Here is a 13,949-nt window from a genome sequence, read left to right on the forward strand (position 1 = left end):
CCAGAGGACTGGAGGGTGGCATCAGTGGTCCCAATTTTCAAAAAGGGTAGTAGAAGGGACATGGGGAATTATAGACCGGTTAGCCTTGCGTCAATTGTAGGAAAAACAGTGGAAAGGCTCATAATGGAGAGAGATCTAGTGATGCTAGACAGGGAAGGGAGGCTGCCAGCCACACAACACGGCTTCCACAAAAACAGGTCCTGCCAGACAAACCTTGTGGAATTCTATGACAAGGTTTCGAGGTGGCTGGATGGAGGGGATGCAGTGGATGTGGTATACCTGGATTTCAGCAAGGCCTTTGACAAAGTGCCCCATGATATCCTGGTGGAGAAACTGAGGAGTTTTGGGATACGCCAAAGCACTGTCCAATGGATCAGGGCATGGTTGACTGACCGTACGCAGAAGGTAACCATTAACGGGGAATCATCGGGATGGTAGCCAGTGACAAGCGGGGTCCCCCAGGGCTCTGTCCTGGGGCCGATCCTGCTTAATCTTTTCATTAACAACATGGAAGAAGGGGTGAACAGTCTGCTGATCAAATTCGCAGACAATACTAAAACTGGAGCAGTGGCCACAACTAAGGAGCAGGTACTCCAGATCCAAAAGGATCTGGACAGACTATGGAAGTGGGCAGGAGGCAACAGGATGGCGTTCAATGTGGAAAAGTGCAAAGTCTTGCATTTGGGGCACAGGAATGGGTGTCATAAGTGCAGGTTAGGTGACAAGTGGCTGGAGAGCAGCCCTTGTGAAAGGGGCCTCGGAAAGGCGGAACATGAGCCAGCAGTGCGATGCGGTGGCCGAGAGGGCGAACGCCACCCTTGGTTGCATAGCCAGAAGTGTGGCTTCGGGATCGAGAGAGGTATCACTGCCACTCTACACGACTCTGGTGCGCCCGCAACTGGAGCCTTGTGCTCAGTTCTGGGCCCCTCATTACAGGAAGGATATAGCCAGGTTGGAGTCAGTGCAGCGCAGGGCCACAAGGTTGGTGGCCGGTTTGCAGGGGATGCCGTGTGAGGTGAGACAGAGGGAACTGGTCTCTTCAGCCTGGAGGAGAGGAGACTCAGAGGGGGTCTGTTGGCCACATACAGGTGTGTGAGGGGGTGTCACATGGAGGTGGGCAGAGACCTGTTCTCCCCTGCAGAGGAAGGCAGGAAGCGCTCCAAGGGAGCCAAGCTCAGGGAACCAAGGTTCAATTTAGGTGCCAGGAAGCACTTCCTGACAGTCAGGAACCCGAGGGTGTGGAATGGGCTTCCTTGGGAGGCGGTTGAGGCCTCATCGGTGAGGGTGTTCAAGGATAGGCTGGACGTGCACAAGGTGGGCTTGTCGTGAGCGGAGCCGGCTGGAGCCGGGGGTCAGACTAGATGGCCTGGGAGGTCCCTTCTGACTTGCTCAGTTTCTATGTTTCTATTTTATTCTTTGTCACCAGTATTCGCCTTAGCTCCCCAGACTTCCTTCCTAAAAGCATCGGTTCAGTTACAGGTTATCTTGGGGGGGATTCTGGGAATTACAGGCAGGCTAGGCTATGCTGGGAGTTGTAACACGTATTTCTGCATAAACAAGAACAGGATCTCCTGCCTGAGGCTGCAGCCCTGTGTAGCAGCCACCGGGAAGTTAAGCCTGTTGACTTGTGTGCAAGGATACCTAGCCTTTCCTGGAGCCTCGCCTTTTCTCGTTGTAGCGTGGGAACGCACTTACACGTGTACGCCAATTTCCTCTCGCACATCTCCCTGCGACGACGGACGGCCAATCGCGCCTGTCTGCGCCTGCGCAGTCGAGCCGCGCTCCTTCTCCCGCCCCTCCCCTCCCCTCGCAGCTTGCCTCGTCGCCATGGCGACAGGTTTGTGACCGCCACGGCCTAGCGGGCCCAGGTCAGCCCGAAGCCTCGGCCTCGCGTGGGCAGCCAGCCGGGAAGCGTTCCTCGCCTGTCCGCCCGACCCTCGCCGCCGCCATGGCCTCGCGCAGCGCCGGGACCCTCCTCACGCAGAACAACGCGGTCTACGTGCCGCCGGGGCTCATGCCCGGGTGGGTGGCGCGGCGGCCGGGGCCGGGGCCGGGGCCGGGCGGGTCGGGGCGGGGGACGCGGGCGACGGCCGCCTTGTGCCGAGCGGGACGGCAGAGCGGAGGGAGGAGAGAGGCGCGCGTGCCCTTGGCGCGCGGCCCTCTGCACGGGCTCAGGGGCACGCTTGCCTCGCGCGGCACCTGGCCGGAAGCGGGGGCGCGCAGCGGCCCTGGCGCCCGCGGGACTGGCTTTCGGACGGGCGAGCGCAGGCGGGAGGGTCGGGAGCCGAGCGAGGCGGCTCCGGCGTCACCCCCGGGTCCCACCCCTCGCCCCGCCGGGTGGCTCTGCGGTGCCCCACGGTCTGGAGGAGCAGCAGCCCTGTGGGGAGAGTTGGGGTATCCGTGCAAGGAGTACTCGTCGCAACACACTTCCCTCTCCTCTTACTTACTTGCTTACTTACTTATTTATTAAAACATTTCTATGCCGCCCCATTCGCCGAAGCCTCGGGGCGGCTCACAACGTTAGGTTAAAATACAAGAAATAACAATATAAAATAAGTCGTCCTGGCCAGATAAAATAATCAATAATATTAACAATTAAAATGACGCTTAAATAAAAAGGTCTTCGCCTGGCGCCAAAAAGGACGCTGTTGAGGGGACTATTTTCCCCGGCAGCCCAGAAAACGAAGATTTCAGTGCTGCGTGGCTGCCGCAGAGGAATAAAAGCGCCCCCTCTTCCCTTGCTCAGAGGATTGGTGGGGGCAGCAGGTTCCCTAGAGTAGCTCCTCTGTGGTTTCGTCTTGGACAGGTAAATGCAATCTGATGAGCAGAAAATACATTTCCCCTGTTGAATAATCCTTGTGGGAATGTCAGGAACGTGTGATCCCAGGCAGCAATGAATACGGCACCTTGGTTTGTGGCTTTACGGCATTCTGCACAAAAGCTTTTGAGCAGGAGCAGTTTCTCTGAGCAAGCCGGGATTTCAGCGCCCATCCGCTTAAGGGCCAACAGCCGTTCTTACTTTGCCCATTGCTGGCTCTTGGGGAGCGGGCCATGTCCCCCTGGCACGGAAACCCTTGTTATGGCAGGCAGGCCGGGCAGCCCCTCGGCTCCAATTCCGCATCTGCGCATCGCTGTTGTGGAGACAGATGAGCCAAGGATTGCACAGTGCTGCGCCTGTGGGGTGTGCAATAGCAGCAGTTAAATAATGGCCATCACTTGTCCTGTGCTTTCCCCGTTTCACACATCCTTCTCTCTCCTCCCGCCCTGCAGGTACCGTGGGCACGTCCCTAACGTGACCTTTTCCTTCGGTGATACCTACGGGAACGCCACCATGAAACACTTCCAGGATTTTCGGAGTGCTGCCATGGAAAGCAGCTGCAGTCCCTACAGCAAAGGGGGGCAGTTCCCCACCCTCTTCTCGCGCGACCCAGGCCTGGTGCTGGGGGCCAGGGCAAGAGGCTGGGACAGGTGGCTGTACACCCCCAGCTACTCGCGCTTCAATCTGGATTTCAACCGCTCCGAGGAACTGAGGGAGTTCTACAAGGTATGGGGGTCTTCCGGGACGTGCCCCCTCCCATGGGAGCAGCCTTGCCTCAGGCTTGCGGGTTCTGCGTTGCTTCTGCCTTGTGCCCTCTGAGTTCCCATGAGGAGCAGATCAGGGTGCTATCCAGAACCCTCCAAACGCGCTGCGTTCCAGGCACGCAGCGGGGGGCAGGATGGCCTCCATGTGTTCCTTGCTGTCCGAACCAGGTAGATGACCAGTTTGGGGTGTCTGAGTGAGTGTTTTACCCCTGCTTCAAGGGGGAGGGTGAAGCACCACCAGAATTCTTGCCATCCCGCCAGAGCCTCGCTCCCCTCCCTGACCCCTGCGTTGGCTCTGGAGTGCTACCTGCAGCCCCGAAGTCACAGTGGGTGCAGGAAGAGGCGGTGGGAGGGTGCTCTGCACCCAGAAGACATGAGTAACAGGCGTCCTGCATTTAATCCTTGATCGCCGTTGAGTTACTGTGCTAGTCTGGCTCTTCCTTCTAGACAGTTTATGCGCCACGGATCGTCTTTTGGGCGGTTCATGCAGTCAGCAGGATCCTGGGCAAAACCTATTGCGATGCCCGTGCTGTGGGTACGCTGGTCCGAATGCTCCCCCTGTCAGCACCTCCCCAGCGGATACTGTTACTTATTCCAAAAGCCGCTTCAGGCAATCGCTTTACCAGGGCCAACCAGAAATACGCCGAAATGCAGTCAGAGCTTTCAAGATCTCCAGATCCGCTCTTCAGGCGAGGTGCTGCCGATCATGGGGCAAGACCCTGAGGCGAGAAAGTGCCGGGGCAGCCTTAAGGTGGAGCGGAGGGTCCCATGGCTGAGGTGGAGGGCTTCGGGGCAGAAAATACGTAATGACCGGCCGTTCGGTGCCGTGCAGGCGTCAAGCCGCACCCAGGACTGCTGGGGCAAGCGGACTCGCAAAGACCAGTTCCCCAGTCCTCCCAGTTGTTGCTGGCTGGATTTTCCACAAACGCGAGAATCTGCCCTTTGTCCCAGCAGGCCTTCCTCCTGCACCGACAAGCTGGTTTTCTACATTTTGGGAGTTCCTATTTTAAAGGGTGGAGAGTTCAGACAGGGCACACAGAGACACCTTCCTGCAGCCTGATGCAGTGCAAACTTTGCCACGTGATCCCACGGATTTCATGAAGTAACAATAAAAGAGGCAGGTGAGGGAGAAAAGAGCAGCATGGTCCGGAGGGAGGGGGATGGATGGGGAAGGGGGAGAGGCTGGCTGAGGTCGCCCCGTCTTCTTACTGCAGGCTGTGGAGCCCCCTTCCCGCCTTCAGGGAGCCTCCCCCGTTTCTTGGCCGCAGGAAACGCGCACAAACCCGCCATCTAGCGTCTGGCCTGAGGCCCCAGAGCCCGTTCCTGGGGGCACCAGCCAGACCTGCTGCATCCCCCTGCTAGCACTGCCCTGGAGGGGCGGTGGCGGGTTGGGCGCGATGGCCCTCCGGCCCCTTCCAGCTCTGCTCTTCTGCGATTCCATGACTACCTGCCCTGCTCTCAGAAGGGGGGCTTGCAGCCCACCGGCTGGGTGCGGCCTCCCACTGCCCATGCCGGTTGTCCAGGCCGCCTGCCCCGAGCTCCCGATCCTTTCATTTGTGCCACGACCGAAGGCACGCCTCCTGAGCACAGTCGTGCCAGCACAAGCGGGGAGTGGACTGGGGGCAGGCCACTTTTTGCGAAGGCGGCCTCGCCTGGCTGCAGCTCAGGCCATTTTCTTGGGCCCGCTGTGCCGAGCTTGCTCAATTTTGGCTTCCTCGCAAGCCCAGGACCGGGCAGGGTGGGGGTGGGGGATCTTCGCCTCCCCCCAACATTCAGCAGCTCCACCAGCTATAAATAATGGAGAGCGGGTTGCCAGCGTTAATGAGCTGAGAACAGACATTGTTTGTTGTGCTGGCATGGCGGTGGGGGGGGCACTGAAACTTTTGAAAAAAAAATTTTTAAAGCCCCCCCCCCCCCCCGTGCCTATAGATAATCATGCAGGCGGTTGCTAAGGGTGTTTGCTGTCCCAGTCAATTTACAGGTTAGGAACACATTAGTGTTAATGTCCGTGAGGAAGCGCTCCCTGCTTTTCTGTTTAATGAAAATATGCCTTGGGGAGCTGTGATATTCAGAGGAGAAGCAGCAGAGCAGGGAAAGTTTGCTTAACCTTTCCGCTGCAGGCTTTCTTTCCTGATCCATATTGCCCCACCATAAGCTGCTTCTCCCCCGCTCTCCAGGATTCTAGATATATGCTTACCTTTCCAAAACACACACCTGCAGAAAGCAGATTTCCTTGGGCAGGTTTATAGAATTACAAGTGGAAACTGCTGAAAATCCACCCATGTATTCGGTTTGCCTTTTCTGGGCACCTTCTCCATTCTGTTTCAGGTGTGCATGCACACTCTTACTGGATACCTCAGGTCCTTGCACATAGAAATTGTTGCACACCAGTGACACCACCTCCTCCCTCCCCCCCCCCCCGCTTTCTGCTCCAGAGCTCCTGGGTGCAGGTGCCTTTTAAAACTTCAAAGCAAACTGAATGTTCGGGAGTACCAGGGAGGCGGAAAGGATGAGCCCCGGAGGGCTCTGCACGCAGCTGGAGCCAGAAATGCGTGCAGGCGGCAGCAGGGGAGGCTTGAAAGGCATTCGTGTGTGATCGCTAGCCGCCTCTCTTTCTTGTGCCAGAGTTATCCGAAGGCACAAAGCAGCAGATTCCTGGGTGGTGTTGCGCGTGTCTGTGTTCCGTGCTCCTTTTCCCCACGGCACCCCTCGGGATGGAGAGCCTTGCCTCGGGAAGGCGGGGAGGTTGGCGGGAGCCAGATGTCGCCGCCTAGCCGATGCCCACCAAGCCGAGTGCCGGGGCCGTCCTCCTCTCGCCCCGCCGGAGCCCAGCAAGGCACAGGGAGGGGCACGGGGGGCACCTCGCTCTGGAGCACCTGCCGTGACCCACCGGGCAGAAGAGCCCCACGGTCACGGTCAGGCCGGCGCTGGCCGCCCGCCTAGAACTGCGACGGTGGCGGGTGGGGGTCTCCAGCCATCCATCGCGGTGGGGCCGGCCGGAAGCCGGTGCCAGGTGCCCCGGAGTACCGCTTGGATGCGCACAGGGCGGCTGGCACGGGGGGGGGGGGGCAGGCTGGGCTCCGGCAGGGTGGCAGGCACCTGGGACGTTGGCTGTGGGGCTTTACCCACAGGGGGACTGGCCACCCGGCCTCCAAGCCCCCAGCAAACCTCTGTAGGCAGGATGAGCATGTGAAGAGCCCGGGGGCCGGTTTGAAAAGGCTCGGGCTCGGGCGACACAGCCTCCACCTGCGTCTTGCTGACCCCGTGGCTTGCTGCGTCGTGCGCTCCCGGCCTGTGGCTGCCCAGGGCCACGCAGTGGGCGTTGCGCTTGCCAGGGATGTGCAGCCGGCCTTCGCTGGACTCGGTCCAAGGCGCTGGTCACTGCAGCACAGGAACTAGGCTGACTTGGAGACGAGCTCTGCCCACCCGGAAAGGGCGCTGTGCCAGGTGCTGCCCCGGGCCAAGCTCCCACGATACGGCCAAGCTCAGTCTTCTTTCCGCGGGCCAACCCTTGACCAGCTTGTTTGCAACTCGTAGCTGGCCCAGATGCATCGCGAGCACTACAGAGACAAGACCGGCACGGTGCACCAGGTCCCGTACTTCGTGCTGCCCGTGAAGGAGAAAGACAAGTACCCCCACCCTCTCGATCTGTGAGTCCCGGGGGCGAGCGCAAGCGGCAGGGAGGCGGTGGGAGCACCTACTGTCCTGCGGGCACTTTGAGAAGACTCGGCCGACGTCCTTGCAAAGAGGGGTGGTGGGCTCAGGGTCCTCACAACCGGGTGTGGTCTGGGTCGTGTAAATGGGCCCGGCAGGGTGGCATCTGTGAACTGGGGGGTCCTTTGGCCGCAGCCAGAAGCGGTTTTGTTCTGCCCCAGTCTCCCACAGGCCACCGTCACCGAGGGGCTTCTGATAGGAGAACCGTTTTCTGTTGTATCTAAGGGAGTTGTCCTTGTCATGCCGAAGGCATCCTCATTCCCTCTGCTGGACCATCCAGGTTCACAGAGCGGAGCTACTGTCACCCGCCTGGTTCCATGTTCACAACCACTGAGGCAGAACAGAGTTCCCACTCCGCCGCACTAACCAGCTGAAAAGGAGTGGGTGGGTAAAGACGTCCGGCCTTCTACCAGGGAGCTTACAGAAGGCTGTTAAGGGCCAATTAAGCCGCTTTACATGATTGCCTGTATGGGGGCTGCCTCGGGCATTCTAGGTCGGTTCCGTTCTGTTCCCTTCCCACCACCCTCGACTCTCCCAAGAAACATCGGGCCGCTTTTTCATCTTCATTCCCGCTTGCAAACACAGCCATTTTACTCCCAGCCAGACTTCTTCCAGGGCTCAGGACCCAGAGGGGAGCAGGGAGAGGGGAGAGGACTGGACATCTGTGGATTTGGTTCTGCGTGGTTAGAGGGGGCCCAGAACGGGGTCTGCCCAGCCCCTTGCCGTTGACTCGGTCTTGCAATCATCTTGGCCGCCTCCGGGAAACGGCGTGTGTTGGATGCTCGGCAGTGTGTTGAATGTGTTGTTTGAAGGCTGCATTCGTGGCTTCCTGGGAAGGTATCATTTTAGTTCATTCTGAATGCCATCTGACTGAAATGTGCTATGCAGGGGCACGGCACCTCAAATCCGCCGGCCAAACCAGGACTGCCCGGGGTCCCAGACTGGCCTCCAGGGTTCCCTTTTTGGCTAGACCCCTTTTCTTCTCAAGGACTGATTGCTTGGCAGTTTATGGACTTTTGGATATTTTCCCCGGTTGAAACATGCTTGAGTGCCTCTCTGATGGCCTGACCACTGGGATGCAGCCCCCAGGAGCAGCTCTGGAATTGAATTCCGCCCACCATGCAGAAGGTGTAGACTTTTTAAAAATGTGAGGAAACAAAATCGAGGCCTTTCCACCAAAGTGGATGCTTCCATATAGCCCGAAGTGCCAGATCCCGCCTAATCTGGGAGTTCAGCGGGGCCAGGCCTGGTTAAAGTCTGGACAGGAGACTTGAGTCCTGCATTGAGCAGGGCGTGGGACCCGATGGCCTTCCAGGCCCCTTCCAACTGTATGATTGTCGATATGACAGCTAGAGATCCCTTTGTTCAAGCTTTGATCTGCCTCAGTTGTTCAGAAAGTGTGGCAATTTACAGGCCAAGGGTGAAAAATGCAGACCGCAGCACTGATCCACCCTCTTTTTAGTTGACGTTTCCCCACCACTGAGTTTAGGTACCAGAAATGAGTTAAACAGAAAGAAAAGTGCCAGAGGTGAAGGCCTTCAGGGAGACAAGAATCCTGGGTTTGTCCCTGGCACAGCTGTTAAGCTGTCAAGATTGGAGAGGCCGGCCAGCCGGCCCACGACCCGAGGGGAGATCTGCACCCCTTCTGTGCCAAGCGCCCAGTTCCCGAGAGTGGGAGGGGTTTGTCCTGCCCCGAAATGCCGCCATGGCACTGCCCCGTGCGCTGCTTTGCTCCACGGGTTGCCCGGTCCCAGGATGTGAGGGGGATTTCCTTGCCTACCTAACCCTCTCCCTGGCCGCTGGGAGTGTCCTCCAAAACACACATGTGGAACCAGAGCGAGTTGGAAGGGGTCTCCTGGGCCATCTAGCCTGACCCCCGGCTCCAGCCAGCTCCGCTCACGACATGCCCACCATGTGCATGTCCAGCCTATCCTTGAACACCCTCAACCTCAACCCCGCGCCCCCGTGGAAGCCCATCCCATACCCTGGGGGTTTAGACCCCAGTTGGGGAGGGGCGTTGAAGGGGAATAGGAGTGGGGGTGTGGGGGGAAGGGCTGTGCCAGCACCATCCTGGGGCGCACGGGGCGGGGTCTCTGGCCCAGCGATGGTGCCGCGCAGCTCGCCCGTCGCCTCCTTGTCGGCAAGCACAGCTCTCCGAAACGATGTTGTTTCCCGCAAGCGCCTGAGTATCATTTTAAGCTGTAAACCGATTCCTGTCATCCTGAGAGAATTATGTAAGCCTCTGTAAGATGAAATGTACCCATTGCTTATTTCTCCAGACGGTTGTGAATAAAGCCCACCCACATTTACATGTAAGCAGCTCGTGTTGGCAGGTGTTCCTTCCTGGGGAGGGCAGCCTGCCCGAGCCTGGCGGCATCCCCTCCGGCGCGCCCACTCGCCACCCCCTCCCTTCTGGGTGTTGGCAAAGGGGCTTCGGACTTCCCGCGTCACACGGCTGGGACTGGGGAGACAGCAGGCCGTCCGCCTGGCGTGCTTTGGCTGGAGGTATTGCTAGTGTGGAGACTGAGCCTGCAGCAGATGGTGGTGATGCGAGATGCCGTTTCGGGTTTACAAGTGCACACGCGAAGCTTTGCCATCTGAATCCCTGGTCTCCAGGCAGGGCGTATCTTCCTGTGTTGCCACGCTTTCCTGGCAAAGTGAGGGGCTGAGCTGTTGTGCAGGACCCAACTGGGCCTCTGTGCCCCCCGAGGGGCAGGTCCCGCATCCCGTTCCTGAGCCCGTGTCCTCCGGCGCTCCAGATGGGCAACAGCCCGCCACGCAGATTGGCTGCATGCCTCGGCCGCCTGGGGGCTGCTCGGCTCAGGTCTGGGAAGCGGCGCAGATGCGTCACGGGCTCAGGTCTGCCTGTTTGGCCAGATGGCGTGGCTGGAAAGTAAAATGGGCCGAAGGCAGGAGGGCAGCAGCCGTCGCTCCGGAAGCAGGGCAGGGAAGGGTGGCTGGGAGGCGGGCCCTTCGGAAGCAGCCCTCTGCCCAGGTGAGCCTGTGGCATGGCCGGGCTCCCTCGCCGCACGGCCGGCAGCCGCCACCTCCGCTGGCCCAGCAGGGCGAGCCAATTTCCTGGCAGGCGCTCCTGGTGGAAATGCGGCGCCGGCAGCCTTCCCCGCGCCTCCCTCTCCATGTCTCGCCGCAGAGGTGCCAAAGGCACAGAACTATCACAAAACTGAGCCGCATCCAGCGCCTGAGCGGCACGGTGCATGCGCGTGCTCACGTGGGAAAGCTCCGTCGGTGCAGCGGCGCTGCTCCTGCTTGCACGGTCCACGTGCCAGGACAGCGGAATGGCGCGCCCGGCGCGTCCTGCCCGCCTGCCCTTCCAAAGCGGCCTCGTGCGGCAGCGTCTCCCGGCACACGGGCATCCCTCACGCTGCTGGCTTGCAGGAGCACGTCGAGGGCACCGGCGAGTTGGCACGCCACAGGCGAGCTGCTCTTGCCGAGGCGTGCAGGGAGGGAGCTGTGCCCGTGGGCTCTGTGGTGAGTAGCCCGTTTCCCCTGCCGTCGTGGCCGATAGACGGACGGGGCTGCCCGTCTCTGTTGGGACAAGGCATCCCTCCGGCTCTGAGCGGCAAAAACGGGGCGCGGCCCAGATGCCGTGGGAAAGCTGCTGCTGCTTTCATCATGACGGGGCCGGTGAGCTCCAGGCTGCTGGGGGGGGCAGGACGGGGGAGCACGCGAGCCTTCAGGTCCTGGCTGCTGCTGCCCCAGGAACATCTGCTTGGCCATTGGGGGGGTGAGACGACGGCCAGGCTGGCTGGACATTTGGCCCGACCCCACAGCCGTCCTCTGAGCATGGAGCCCGGAGCCCTGACCCGGGGAGGAAGGGGGCCGCGGTGAGATGGCTGCTGCAGCTGCCTGGCAGCCCCCTGCTGCAGGAAGGGGCCGGACACCGGCTGGGCTGCTGGCCCACTGAGGCTCTCCGCCGCGCCCTCCCTTGCCAAGGTGCTCCCTCGGCTGGGTTTGCCCTGCGGCCTGCCTGGGCAGGGTGCTTGCTGCACCCCCGGCGGCATCCCGCTGTTGGCCTCGGGGGTGGCTGGAGGGTGGGTTTTGCCCACAGCGCTCTTCCTTGGGGATGGGAAACCGCACCCTCCGGCTCAGCCTTCCCCGGGCTGGGGCCCGCCAGACGCGTTGGGTTACGGCTCCCAGCATCTGCGGGACCCCAGCTTGGAGACACCTGCTCTAGCTCAAAAGCACCCCTCCTGCCATCCGTCGGCCCAGAAGCAGCAGCGGGAGGTGGCTGGAGAAACGGGGAGGGATGAGGAGGGAAGGAGCTCCGTCTCGCGCTCTGTGGCTGCCCTCTGGCGGCCCGAAGCGGCCATTTCTCCGTGTGCGAGATGCTGGAGTGGAGCCAGACAGGAGGCGCTCGCTGTTGGGAGTGAGAGGGGCCCGTTCTTGGCACGTGCTCCCGGGTCCCGCCAGTCGGGACTCTGAGTCCCAGAAGGAAGAGGCGGCAAGACGGGGAGGCTGTGAATTTGGGGCTCAGACTTGGAGATGGGAGAAGCATGCCTCGGGGCCACTTTCCGGGTGCCCAGGCAAGCTCCGGGGGCAGCTGAGACAGACAGCTTTCGAGAGGGGGCTGGGACAGGCGTTCTCGTGACATCCCTTCCCTCCTTGCCTCCCCCTTTCCTTTGCCTCCGCTTCATTTCCATTCGGGAACTCTTCTCTTCGACAATTCTAGGAGCGGCCCACGAAGGGACAGGCACTCCTGCCACAGCTCTGAGGAGCTTGCATGCAGAAGGCTTTTGGCAGGAGGCTGAGGGGCTCATTGGCCACCGGCCACCCACCTCATCCTCGTCACAGGGCACGAGTCTCGAGTGCGAGAGACCAGCCTCCTGCACTGCAGGCCCAGATAAGCCGACGTCCCCGAGTGACGACAGGGCGACGCTTGCCAGCATCTTCAGCAGGCGCCGAGTCCGGTGGTGGCGCCCAGGCATCGCATCCAGAGGGCTCCCGTCTGGCTAAATGAGCCAGGCAGGGGGTGCTGTGGGAGGGACTGCCTGGGGCCCAGGGGACCCCGGGCCGGCAGGGTGGAGGGGGCCTGCCTCCTCTGGCCCCTGCCCTGCTCGTGTCCCGTGAGCCTCCGGGGCGTCTCCATGGGCCAGGCGTCACCGACAGCCTGTCCCCCGGGACTTTGCCTGCCTTGCCTGAGAGGCCGCTCCTCTTCTGCAGAGGCCGCTCCTGCGTCTCCTCCCTCGGACACCGCTTTTCTTTCAGAATATCCCCTTCTCTGAGCTGAGGTGTAGTCAGGCGTGAGGCAAGTTCAGAAAAATAATCTTCAGGAGATGCACCCACAGAGAGATTTCCCTCTCCCACTCCATATAAATAGACCTGGCAATGGCCAGATTTCTGTCAGAGGTCGCATTAAAGCCACCAGAAACAGGAATTAGGTGCGTACACACGGATCCGTTTAACTTGGCTTGGGTGCTGTGGACGAAGGTGGCGAGGACAGGAAGGGCTCACAAGCAGATGCACAAAACCAGCCAGGAAGGAGTGCCTGCTTCTGTACCAGACAGCTTCCCCCAGCCTGATGCTAGAATACAACTCCCATCATCCTGGCCATCAGAACCCATGAGTCCAACAGATCTGGAAGGCGCCAGGTTGTGGACGGTTGTCCAAGGTTACATTTTACTCTTGTTCACACCTAGTCAGAGCCGCTCCTGGGAATGTCACCTCGGATGCTCACTTTCTTTGCCTGCTTTTGCATTTTGTTCTTTCTTTGGTTTGGTGAGCCTGGCACGATACCCATTGAGGACGAGATCTGACGTGGTCCGGGGTCTCTCTTCGGTCTTGGCAGCATCTTCTCTGTGCCGGGCTCTCTGGGGTTGCTCACCCTCCGAGTAACGTCCTCTCCACTGTGTGCTTGTTCTCTCCACCCCACCCCGCTTTAGTCCACCTCTGAGCGCCCGAACAAAGTGGTACCTACATCGGGCAGCTCCGGAGAACCTCCGAACATACCAGACCTTCCCCTCGGGGAAGAGGGTGACCTCGCAGGAGAGAGAAGTCCGAGACAGCTTCTTCGAGTTCAGGGCCTGAGCAGAGAGCCGCCTCCACGCTCTGGGCGGCCCTTGAGAGAACACGATTTGGAGAACTGCCACAGTCTGGGAGCAGGATGTCATAAAGCCGATTTTCTCTTCACTGCTCTACCAAATCGTGCTGCCCAGGAACACTTGCGCTAAGCGGTGACATGCCCTCAAAACTGGGGTGTCGCCCAGTGGTCAGTCACCTCCCTTCTCACAGACGCCAAATTTTCACACACGGGAAGCTGGGCACAACCAAGCCGAATGCGTCCTTGGCAACCGGCAGCCGAGCTCCACAAGGGCCCTTCCTTTCCAGCCCGGCCCATTGCCGAACTGCCCTCACGAAGGGGCTCACGGCATGTGTGCTGGGTCGGCCACATCAGGGGCTGCCAGGGCTTGGCCGAACCCTTTGTCTTGGCACAGAGGCGGCTCTGCAGGATGCGCGGGACGGGGCGCGTCACGAGCGGCCCAGCGTGCTCAAGATGCAGGCCCCTGCAGCGGCATCGTCGGGCACGCAAGCGGTCCAGGGCCTGGTGTCCTTAAGGACCAAATCTGCATGTTCTGCAGGTTTAGACATAATGGCTGGGATGTATTTTAGTCTCCTGGGGGCAGAGCCACCCCATT

The 13,949-nt window shown here is 60.3% G+C and overlaps 1 protein-coding gene across 1 annotated transcript; it reads left to right on the forward strand.

Annotated features, from left to right (window-relative positions):
* Positions 1-1,948: 1,948 nt before the first annotated feature.
* FAM166C (family with sequence similarity 166 member C) lies at positions 1,949-13,341 on the forward strand. The gene is made up of 4 exons (XM_044450316.1): positions 1,949-2,022; positions 3,271-3,544; positions 7,120-7,232; positions 13,197-13,341. The coding sequence occupies exons 1-4, from the start codon at positions 1,949-1,951 to the stop codon at positions 13,339-13,341; spliced, it is 606 nt and encodes a 201-aa protein (XP_044306251.1).
* The last annotated feature ends 608 nt before the right edge of the window (positions 13,342-13,949 follow it).

This window comes from Varanus komodoensis, unplaced genomic scaffold (genome assembly GCF_004798865.1).
Source record: "Varanus komodoensis strain SLA01 unplaced genomic scaffold, ASM479886v1 scaffold64, whole genome shotgun sequence".
Classification (NCBI taxonomy): domain Eukaryota; kingdom Metazoa; phylum Chordata; class Lepidosauria; order Squamata; family Varanidae; genus Varanus; species Varanus komodoensis.